Source organism: Kryptolebias marmoratus, linkage group LG19, assembly GCF_001649575.2.
Source record: "Kryptolebias marmoratus isolate JLee-2015 linkage group LG19, ASM164957v2, whole genome shotgun sequence".
Lineage (NCBI taxonomy): Eukaryota > Metazoa > Chordata > Actinopteri > Cyprinodontiformes > Rivulidae > Kryptolebias > Kryptolebias marmoratus.
Window position 1 is genome coordinate 21,163,552 of NC_051448.1, and position 12,437 is coordinate 21,175,988.

At 40.9% G+C, this 12,437-nt stretch overlaps 1 protein-coding gene across 1 annotated transcript; it reads left to right on the top strand.

Moving 5' to 3' along the window:
• The first annotated feature begins 4,043 nt into the window (after positions 1-4,043).
• Positions 4,044-5,288, top strand: LOC108247828 (trace amine-associated receptor 1-like). The gene has a single exon (XM_017436195.3). The coding sequence runs from the start codon at positions 4,265-4,267 to the stop codon at positions 5,243-5,245; it is 981 nt and encodes a 326-aa protein (XP_017291684.1). The 5' UTR covers positions 4,044-4,264; the 3' UTR covers positions 5,246-5,288.
• The last annotated feature ends 7,149 nt before the right edge of the window (positions 5,289-12,437 follow it).

A 12,437-nucleotide genomic window follows, 5' to 3' on the forward strand; every position in this document is an offset into this window, starting at 1 on the left:
GGGAACGCCTTGGGATTCCCCCGGAGGAGCTGGCCCAAGTGGCTGGGGAGAGGGAAGTCTGGGTCTCCCTGCTTAGGCTGCTGCCCCCGCGACCCGACCCCGGATAAGCGGAAGAGAATGGATGGATGGATGGATATACAATATTTTACAGCTCACTTTATAACACAGGTTTGGGTCACTTTTATTCATGTTATTAGTTGACAACTTAGCAACTGTTAAAAAAAGAAAAAGCTGTTTAAAAAGACCCTAGATTTAGAATAAGTGGCTTTTTTTTCAGAATAAAAGTTGCTAAGTTGACAACAAACCCGTGTTATAAATCAAGCTGTAACATATTGAATGCAATATGTACTGCCTCGGAAATGTTTTTTCTGCAAAATGAGCACCGCAGGAGCATCATGTGACTAACAAAGCATAACTGAATTGACTGAGTGTTGGCTCCAACTGTACTGGCATCCTTTGCTAATGTCTGTGAAACTGTGATCACTTTGAAATAATGATGTAAATTTTTAGCTTAATGTGAAATTAACAAATGAAATTTCAAACACATAGAAATAATGACAATTAATTATTTTGAAAAACTGAAATGGTAAGTGAAAACATACAACATTAAAATTTCAGTGGCATTATAATTTAAACCCTAGTGACACTTATTTAATTCCATACCACTCAATTACCTTTTTTTGTTTGTTTGTTTTCTGAACTGTAATTCCATAAACAATGATAGTGTCCAAGGCTTGAGCACATTATTCAGAATGACTTATACTGTATAGGTCTCGCCAGCCAAACATCACTAGCTATTCAAACAGCTAAACAGTATGAATGCAGAAAAACCAAAGACTCAGGGATGACATCTTGTAGAGTTTACTGATATAAAATTTCTGTGAAACTGTAACAAGGTAAACAAGAAATACATGGAAGTATCATTGCTGCAATAACAATGTCAAATCAATACACACACCATTTTCATACAGACAGGTATTCTATCAGTTAGCTTAGCAACAAACAGAGCTTACTTCAAACATAAAAAAGCATAATTTCTCCCCAAATAAAAATGTCTGCAGTAACAACTCGCATATGTGATTAATTTGACTTATAATACTGACAGATGATGCTTTAGCAGGCAAGGCAACAGCATAAGCAGAGCTGAGGAGCTGCCATGTGGCTGCAACTGTGCTGTGCTTCTGTGACACACTAATGTGTAATCACATTAAATATTTGTGTTGGTTTAGAAGAGTAAACGTACAAGGAAAGTCAACGTGGGAATGACTTCAGTTGAGTTGTAATTACACCCCTAAGTCACAAGGTGGCGCATGGTTCTGTGAGACAGTTTAGCAAGGTCAGAGGCCTTGCCTCTCCAATATGGCAGAATTGAGGCATTGAGAAGCTGCAACGATCGTCTGTCTCATCATTTCCCTGTGTTTTACAGGAACATTTAATCTCCTTAACAGGCTCAGATCCTGAGTCTGTTACACTTCCCATTTACTACTTCTACTGATTTTTTGATAACTAACCAAGAATGACCACTAGACGGCGTAGTTTAGCAAAAAATAAGACAATAACAGCAAAACAGTGAACATAACATATCTTCAGAGATGTTCATTATCAACATTCATCACATAAACTAAGTTTTGAACTATGAATAGATTTTGGATTCTATTTGTAATTAGTATAAACAGATATCAAACTTAGTGATTTTCACAACACTGAAAGTTACTTTTATCGTAGAAATGACTCATCTCACATGGTTGGTTGCTAACAAACTTGTTTAATACTTAGTGGTACACAAAGAAGGTGCTGAGAGAAATTCAAGGATTGCTGCTTTTGGTATAATAAAACCAAGAAGGAACAGTCTTGTCTTCACTGACTTTGACAGAATAAACAAAAAAAGAGGAGATCCATAAAAACTTTTTCATATACATTACATTGAAATAAGATTTTGATTTTGGGGATTTTTTTTCATTAAAAAAATAAATGCCTTTCACTGTCTTGTGCGGTTCATTTGGTCTCGTACGCGGGGGTGATTCCCTATTGCATGCCAGTCATTGGTTGTTGCACGCTGGTCTGTAGGTAGAGCTTTTAAACACTATCTTTGCACTCTCACCTGGCTCCGGAGCATAAGAAATGCAAACCACCCCCTAACGTACAAGATGCGTAACACTAGGTGGTCTGAGGCAGCAGGGGAAGAGTTGCCACTGACGTCAATCTCCTGCGCCGCTTGGAATTGCGAATTCGAATTGATTTAGGGAACACTTTTGGCATGGGTGGGGCATAAAAATGAAAAAGCAGTATCCTCTTAGTTTTCTCTGTAGTTGTGTCACACAATGAGCAATCTTGAAGACGAAAATGAAAACAGTTTGGATGATCTATTAACAATCCGTGTATCATTCGTTCTTTACATTTTCAATTGACTATCAAAAATGAAATAATGAAAAACGAACTGGTTATTTTGTTTTTTTGTTTTTTAATATGACACCAAAAACAAATAAATGCCTTACTTTTAGGCTAAGATTGGAAACACGAAATCGAAAAATGGGCAGCAGGACAGAATTTGATTTTAATATTTATTTGGTCGGGTTTGGGTGACCCGGAAGTGACTTTATGCGGCAGTTCAGGTAATGTAGTAGCTACTATGGCAGCGCTAGAACCACTGATCGAGGACTCGTTTAAGCGGTTTGAGCCTCAAAACAATTCGTAAGTCTCCATGGCTGATGGGTCCGTCTGGATTATCTGGTCCTGATTGATTGATATTGAACAAACATAAATATGTAGACGCCTCATTACGACACGGAGCGCATCCGCCGTCGCCGCCATGTTGGACAGATCTCTCCTCTCTCTAAGAGCCAACAGGAGTAAACACAGAGCGAGCAGCTATGACTGGATTTTACATCAGGAGGGATTAACTTTCACAAGTAAGACTGAACAATAATTTTAGTTATTTGACCATTTATTATAATACGTTATCGTAGCTAACGTTATTTGGTAAACACCAAAATGCTAACAGGAGGAACTGGTGCTTCTCTCTCATTAGCTCTTTCTGGGGTTTTTTCTTCACATTTTGAAGGTTTGAAGGTACGTATTGTTTCGAGGATCAAACCGCTTAAACGAGTCCTCGATCAGGGGTTCAAGCGCCAACATAGTAGCCACTACATTACCTTAACTGCAACATAGAGCCACTTCCGGGTCACCTAAACCCGACCAAATAAATATTAAAATCAAATTCTGTCCTGCTGCCCATTTTTCAATTTTGTTTTCGATCTTAGCATAAAGGTGAAAATGAAAAACCAGGCGTTTTTTTTTTTCTTTAAGTTTTGGTGTTTTAATAAAAAACAAAATAACTAATCAGTTTTTAATTATTTGATTTTTGATTGTCAATTGAAAAAGGCAAGAACGAATGATACACAGATTCATTCTGGTCCTATTGCGTTTTTACACAACATCTAGACTTGTTCTTTAACGAAAGCACAAAAATCCTGTTAGTGTTTGGTAGCGTATTAGTCTTCACACTGACACCAGGGAATATCTCACCTTTGATACCAAAAAGCCATGGAAACACTAATAAACTAATGAACATTTGATCTAATAAATCTAGCAGATTACTTGTTGTGAGGTGCAGAGCCAATGGACATGCCCGCACACACTTATTGTCAGGCATAAAATAAAATGTGCATACATCACTAAACCATTAACTGAAATTCTTTTAACAAAAACTTGAAAATGACTGTGTCAGATTTTATTTAATATATTGCAAATGTATTTATTGAAGTATTGATGATTTATGCATGGAACAAAACAATTTTGTCAACAGGACTAATGATATTGTTGAAGACCATCTTTTCTGTAATGAATCAACAGGTATCCAGGAACATACCGTGACCTACTACTTTTTATATGCAGTTGCTGCTGACATCTAGACGTGTTCTTTAAAAAAAAAAAGCACAAAAATATTGTCAAAGTTTGGTTGTAAATTAGTCATTATAGTGACACTAGGGAGTATCTCACCTTGGATACCAAAATTCCCTGGAAACACCAACAAACATATACTAATGAACATTTGAGCTGATAAATCTAACAGACTCATTGTTATGAGGTTGCAGAGGCCAAGGACCCATCTGCACACACTTGTTGTCAGGCATAAAATAAAATGCACTGCACTAAAACCTTAACTAAAATTATTTTATCAGAACCTTGGAAATGATTGTGTCAGATTTTGTGTAAGATCTAAATATATTGCAAATGTAGTTATTGAAGTACTGATGATTTATGCATGGAACAAAACAATTTTGTCAACAGGATTAATGATATTGTTGAAGACCACCTTTTTTGTAATGAATCAACAATTATCCAGGAACATACCGTGACCTACTACTTTTTATATGCAGTTGCTGTCTCTTTGTCTGTTCTTATAATCTGTGGAAATCTTCTTGTAATCATCTCCATTGCCTACTTCAAACAGCTCCACACTCCAACAAATTACCTCCTTCTCTCTCTGGCTGTAGCTGACCTGCTTGTTGGGGCATTAGTTTTACCTTTCAGCACAATATTGTCTTTAAGCTCATGCTGGTATTTAAGTTATTTACTTTGTGTACTTCGAGATCTTTTCGATTTCTTTCTGTGTGTATCATCTATTTTACACCTGTGCTTTATCTCTGTTGACAGATATTATGCTGTATGTAAGCCTCTAACATATGCAACTAAGATGAATGTGCGTGTTTCTGTGACCATGATCTTACTAAGCTGGACTCCTGCTGCTCTGATTGGAATTGGTATCACAATTCGTGGGATGAAAAATTACAATTCCAGTTGGAAATGTGATATTTTCAAAACTACAAAAGAATCCAGTATAGGACCAGTTTTTGGATTTTACATTCCAGCTGCTGTAATTTTAACCATCTATTTAAAAGTTTTGATGGTAGCAAAGAAGCAGGCACGCAGCATCCAGAACACCACAAAGTTAAGATCAGCTGTCAGTAAGCGGGAGGGAAAGGCCAGCAAAACTCTGGCTTTAGTGATGGGAGTGTTCCTCATTTGTTGGACTCCTTTCTTTTTTTTAAAATTGTTTTTCCATATAAAAAATCATACAATACCAGTTGTTGTTATTGAAGCTTTTAAGTGGCTTGGATGGTCCAATTCAATGCTGAATCCATTTGTTTATGCTTTTTTCTACAGTTGGTTCAGGTCAGCTTTTAAAATGATCATTTCTGGTAAAATTTTCCAAGGGGACTTTACAGATTTAAAGTTGTTTTGAATAATGATTTCATATGCTTACATGTTAGAAATAAGTAATATCTTCATTTTCTTTTATCCTATTTTCTTTTATCTCTTTATGAAAATAGCCAAAACCCTCAGTGTACTGATGATAAAATGTCTTCTGTAAATATACTGACATTATACGAGTATAAATGATCCATATACTCTTGTTTTTTACTTTTACCTGACATAGGTGGTAAATTCTCGTTCTGTTGTTACTGTGACACACTTAAAGGGACTGCAAAAAAAAGATGGGGCAAAGAAAGTGATTTCTTTTTCCAGGATGTAACATTTGCAAAACGTGTATTTAAAAAAAAATCTTTTTAGGTATGCACATTTTGAAGTTTAGATCTTTCTCGGAATATTGTTCCTTCACCAACAATATCTTTCATAACTCCAGTTTTTTGGATGATATAACAGTCAGAAAAGTCATGGTCTACACCAATGATCATTACCTGGGCCAGATGTGGGTGGGGGTAGAACACGGCATGCTCAAGGTTGTAAGGGGCTTTAGGTAGAATTTAATATTGGGGCCTTCTTTCTGTTAAGCCCATCGCCCACTCATCACCATAATCATCTGTTTATGCTGTCACTGTTCTTGCATTAAACACAATTACTTAATTACAGCGATCCAACAATTAATTCCTTAAATTGACTGAATTTCAGTTGTCAAGTTTTTCTTGACAATTCTATCAGTTACTATACATTATTTTATCAGTATTTTTTATATTATAAAAAAATAATTAAATATAAAGTTTTCATTTTTAACTTTTTTCAAAAGGTTGGATAATAATTATGTGACTTTTGTGATGGCAGAAGTTGAAACAGTTTAACCAAAGTGTCTGAACAGAAGGTAAAAATGATCTGACAGAATACTTTTTGATTTTTTCTTTGCTTTTCCCCTATTTGTTCTAGTAGTATAAAGGAGAAGCTGAGGAGACTTCTCCCCAGAAAAACAGCTGGCACTGCCAAGGTGTGTCATAAGCTGCTTAAAGTTTGTGCTGCAGAGCTTGGGGAGCCACTCCAGCACATCCTAATCTTGAGTTTGCGTCTGATGAAAGTTCCTTGCTTATGGAAAACCTTATTTCATCTCAGTGCCAAAGAAGAGGAACCCCAGTAAGTTAAAGGACTTCAGGCAATTGGCACTTACATCCCACTTGACATAAACTTAAACCTCAGTTGGAGTATGCTGAGGATCCTTTTCCGTTTCTGGCACAACAGTGGCTTAGTGGTTAGTAGGGATGAGCGAGTACACCACTATCCGTATCTGTATTTGTTCAACCATTTAAATTATCTGTATCTGTATCTGTACTCGGAGTGGGCGGGGTCTAAACCGGAAGTTGGTGTTGTTTAACCGGTGGGGCTTGAACTACTTAGTTTAGGTCTGAAATTGATATGGATTGATCAGAAGTTGCTATATGTATTGTTTTTTGAAAACTATTGACAGAACAGCCTCAAAATTGAGATTCAAACCAATGTTTTTTATCACAAAAGTAATGTAGCGCTTTCTGTCATCTATGCTAGATTTAACGCTTCGGGTTCGTAAAGCTAATTGTAACACCCCATGGTCCAGCTAGTGAAACTGAGTATGTCTGACCCAGAAATAAGGACACTTTATAAGAATAAAGGATTTATTTACTAACTCAAGAAATAGAAATGAAACTATACCACAGTTATCACTGTGGGAACCATATTTAGACCCAAATGTCTTTTTGTTACCTTTACAAATATTAACACAAATAACAAATAAAAGTACACAAGACCTTATCAAACCTACAGGTTGATAAATAGGGACTCTCCCTCTGTATTAAACACCTCAAGAGTTCAGAAGTAACTTATTTATAACTTTCCAGAACACATAACAGTTCTTACTTATAATAGAAAGTCCATACCATAACTGGCATTGTTTAATTGGTGGGCCCACCAAACAAAAGAAAACAAATAAATGCCGGCAAAATAGTCATTAAAACTCCCGTTGCAGGCCTGATGTTGATTCCACTCACCCGGGGTCCCAGCGGCACTCCGCCAAGTCTCCTCGAGTCACACGGTCCCCAAATATGGCACGCCACCTTTTCAAAACGATCCCGTCACATCGTGTTCCTGTCCGAGCTGCGACGAGCCTCCTCAGATCTCCGACGGCATCCTCCGAGAGTTCCCTCCTCGACGTCCTCACCGCACGCTCTCCTCAATCCTTCTCCTTCTCTTTCCTTTTTCGCTCTCCTGTTCTCCCGCCCTCCAGCCAATCAGATTTCAGGAGAATAGCAATCATCCAATAGCAAATGTACACACAGCATCCTTGTCTGTCACACCTCGTGTTGAGGTGTACTTCCCACATAAACTACACCATGTTGTTCTCTCTTAAAGAAACAGCACACCACATTTTAACCACACATATTAACCAGTCTTTTACTTTACTCTTTCTAACTTTTTAAGTTATTTTTCTCCCATCATATGTCTTGGAAATTATTATATCTTACTTTAAGATATTAATTTGCATACATTAAATTTGTTAACCTTGTCATTTTTAAAACAACAATAACACACACATTTCTGGGAACCCAGAGGGTTACACCCTCCCCTGGCTAAATGCCTGGATGTCCCCATCAGACAACTCTCTAAGTGTTAAAAGAGTTGAGAAACTCTCCTAGCTGGGAACCCAACAGGTTACACCCTCCCCGGGTTAAATGTCTAGATGTCCCCATCAGACTGTTCTGTATGCAACAAACTCTCAAAACTGCAGCTTGCTACTCTATGAACTGGGACATTGCAGGGCGGATGACAGACAATAGGATCTTCCTCAGGATCTGTGGTTATGTATATCCTCACCCCCTTGTGCACAATGACCAATGGCTTGTCTGTGGGCTTTCCAGGCTCGTCGTAACTCAGACGGATTACAGGCTTAACCAGTCGTTTGGTAGCAGGAACACTGGTAGAGTTAACTTCATCATTAGATACACTAGATGTTGGGACGTCTCCCACCTCCAGCCCTGTGTCCGCCACAGGGTCCTCTGACGAAAGTATATCTCCCGTGTCCTCCTTTACAACTGTGTCGTGGTCAAGCCCTTCCTCCTCATTGCATGACAGAGTTGGTTCGCCACGATCTCCTTCAGAGATGACATCAGATCTGTCATTAGCAAGGGACAATAACTGGACAGTTGGAGGACGTGCTAACCAGGCATCCTGGACAACTCCTCTGCAGAACTGCCGAGGGACATCTTCATCCTCTTCAGAATCCTCATCCCTCGCTTCCTCTGCTGAATGCTGCACCTCATACTTGGCTTTAGCTACATCAGTGGACCTGGTTGAAGGTCTCCGAGGCAGGCAACTTCTTTCAGTGAGGTCTGGAATTCTCACCAGAATCCCTATTGGTAGCAGATGATCTCTGTGCAGAGTCTTTACTACCCCGTGTCCACTTTCAGGTTTTACCCGATACACAGGTAAGTTAGGGAGCTTTCCAACAACCACATAAGGTTGCGGATTCCACTTCCCCTTCAACTTGTGTTTTCCAGAGATTCCCAAGGCTCGAATAAGAACCCGATCTCCTTCCTCCAGGTTCTGAGCTCGTACCCTGCCATCATAGCTTCTCTTGTTTTTCTGATGATTCTTGTTGGAAGCCTCTGTCGCAAGATGGCAAGCATGACGTAGCTCTTTTCTCAGTTTGTCCACATATTGATGATGTGTAATGTCTTCTTCTCCAGCTTGAGACAAACCAAAACACACATCCACAGGCAGACGAGCCTCCCGGCCAAACATCAGGAAGTATGGTGAATATCCTGTGGCCTCATTACGAGTACAGTTATAAGCATGAACCATAGAGGCAACATGCCGACTCCATTTTTGTTTGTCCTTCGGCTCGAGAGTGCCCAACATAGACAAGAGAGTGCGATTAAAGCGCTCTGGCTGGGGATCCCCTTGGGGATGATAGGGTGTAGTTCTTGATTTCTTTATCCCCAGCATATTAAGGAGCTCTTTTATCAGAGAACTCTCAAAATCACGCCCTTGGTCAGAGTGGATTCGGCGTGGTAAGCCATAGTGCACAAAGAACTTTTCTAGCAGAACTTTAGCAACTGTAGTAGCTCTTTGGTTGCTAGTGGGTATGGCCTGAGCATACCGAGTAAAATGATCGGTAATAACGAGAACATTGGCCACCCCACGAGAATCTGGCTCGATAGACAAGAAGTCTATACAGACCAAGTCTAATGGGCCTCGACTTGTTATCTGGTGTAGGGGACTCGTTTTGCGAGGCAAGGTCTTGTGAGCCACACACACACCACAAGTCTTGACATAATGCTCAATGTCATGTGCCATTTTCGGCCAATAAAACCGATCCCGCACCAACTCGGTTGTTTTTTCAATACCGAGGTGCCCAAACTCATCATGCAACTGCTTTAATACTTGCAGCCGATGTGTTGGAGGAAGCACCAACTGGAACACTTCCTTTCCGGTAGGCCTTATAGTCCTCCTGTGCATCAGGCCATTCTTTATCTGCAACTTTTCTTTCTCTCGCTGTAGCAACATGGCCTCCTGATGCTCAGTCTGGAAGCTACAGGGCCAATTTCCAGATTTTATCTCATTTTTAATCTTTCCAATAGCTTCGTCTGAGTCTTGTTCATTTTGTAGGTCTGTCAGGCTGAACTGTTGTACTGGGTTCTCACCAAGAGAGATGGGGTACACGTATAGATCAGGAATGGCAGATGGAGATACACCCAGTTGATCCACACACCGCGTGTTTCCAGAGAACCCAGTGACACTCACAGTTTTGCACAGAGCTTTCACTCCAGAGGGAGGTATCCACCCCTCCTCTTCAGAGTTTGCATTTCTGGAAAGCAGGTCGGCATCAATATTCTCCCGACCTGGTCGATACTGTATGCCAAAATCATAGGTGAACAGGGCAGCCAACCATCTATGACCTGCAGCACTAAGTTTGGCTGTAGTAAGGACATAGGTCAGTGGGTTGTTGTCGGTTCTCACAGTGAACTTGGCTCCGTACAAGTAGTCGTGCAACTTATCGACCACAGCCCACTTAAGTGCGAGGAACTCGAGTTGATGGACCGGATAATTTCTCTCAGAGTTTCGCAGCTTTCGACTGGCAAAGGCTACAGGACGCAAGCCTTCTGGATGTTCCTGGTTGAGCACAGCACCTAGCCCATCAAAGCTGGCATCTACATGCAATATGTAGGGCTTAGTTGGATCTGCAAATGCCAGGACTGGTGCAGTTGTAAGGCACTGTATTATTTTCTTAAAAGCAGTAGTACAGGCCAAAGTCCACCGGTCCCCAAAGGGTTCAGATTTTTTGAGGTAGACCGAGTTGGAGTTAACTGCTTTCTGTCCTTTTTTAACAGGAGGGTAGCCTTTGGTTAAGTCTGTCAGGGGTCTCACAATGGACGAGTAGTTGGCAATGAATCGTCTGTAGTAGCCACAGAAACCCAAAAACGACTGAAGACTCTTAAGATCCGTAGGCTGCTCCCAGTTAAGGACTGCTTTGATTTTTTCTGGATCAGTAGAAATGCCTGAAGCAGACACAATGTGGCCGACATATTTGACCTGAGGTTGACAGAACTGACATTTATTAATAGACACCTTCAGACCATATTCTTGTAGTCGGTCCAATACTTTGAGGAGACGTTCCTCATGTTCCTCTAGTGTCCGGCCGAACACTATTAGGTCATCCAGGTATACTAAACATTGCAGGAGGTTCATGTCTCCGACAGCCTTTTCCATTAACCGTTGAAAGGTAGCCGGGGCTCCTGTTATGCCTTGGGGCATACGCTCAAACTGGAAGAACCCTAGGGGGCAGATAAAGGCTGTTTTCTCCTTGTCTTGCTCAGCCATGCCAATCTGGTAATAGCCATTTCGAAGATCCAATACAGAAAACCAGCGGCTTCCTGTCATACAATCCAAGGCTTCATCAATCCTAGGAACTGTATATTGATCAGGGATTGTTCGTGCATTCAGGGTGCGGTAATCAATACACATCCTGATGGAGCCATTCTTTTTTCTTGCCACCACGATGGGCGAAGCATAAGGACTACGTGACTCCTTTATTATTCCTGCTGCCAGCAGTTTCTGCAGATGACTTCGCACGTCATCAATATCTGCAGGGGCAAGACGTCTTGATCTCTCTCGAAAAGGTCGTGAGTCACTGAGGCGGATGGTATGCTCGACTCCTCTGGCCAGTCCAACATCCCATTCCTCAAGGGAGAACACTCCTGCTTTCTCTGATAGCTTATGAGCAAGCCTCTCCTTCCAGGCACTTGGGATTGGAGAGTCGCCAAAATCAAACAATCCAGGATCTATCGTTTGACCTGACTCTTTGCTTTTGGGCAACTCAGTCACAACGTTGGCTTTATGAATACATGCCACAATGGTGCCTTTAGAGATGGCTTTGGTTTTCATTGACTCGTTCCTTAACACCAGTGAGAAGTTGTTTACATTCATGTCAGATGGTAAGAGAACACATGTTGGCACCATTATTCCATCTGGGAGAGAGGGCTGCTCAGGAGGCTCAACCACCAACATATCCTGCTCCCAGGACTCTTTGGCAATGACTTTACAGGCTGCCAGAGCTGAGCCACCAGGGGGAACCTTAAGAGGTCCAGGACCCATCCATTTTATGTGTCCAACAGTATCATCCAGCTGGACTGAGGGGCGTTCCTGTTTAACTGTCTTTGGTGTGCTGACAGAAACACGCCAAGCTCGAGCATGCCCAGGGCCTTCAGCTTCATCTGAACTCTTGGGCTGGTGATGAAAACGACAGGCGTTGGTTCCCATGATTACTGGGGCCTGATCTGGACCCTTAGGATCAGGGCAGACTAAGGCTAACACTGTCGTTGGCTCTGAGTGAAAACCATCAGCCAAGAACTCAACATTCATAGCTATATAGCCCTTGTATGGATAGCAGGATTCACTGAGCCCCCAGAGGGCCAGGCTGGAAATAGGATCAAGAGGTAAGTGGGACAAATGGTCTGTATACCAGCTTTCAAATATTATGGTAACACTAGAACCACTGTCCATCAGGGCGTTGGTTGGTTGACCTTCAATGATTACTTTACTGAGGGAGGCCTCTCCTACTAGTCCCTTAGGGATGCCTGTAGCATGTTGGGCATCAACTGCATTCCTTTTGACAGAGCAGTTGGTATTTGAGGTCTCTTTTGCTTGTTTGTTTGTCTCATTTCTTTTTTGTCTTCTTA

What these genes read in the sequence shown, in the direction of transcription:
- LOC108247828 (XM_017436195.3), top strand. Translation starts at nt 4,265, where the DNA reads ATGGAACAAAACAATTTTGTCAACAGGATTAATGATATTGTTGAAGAC.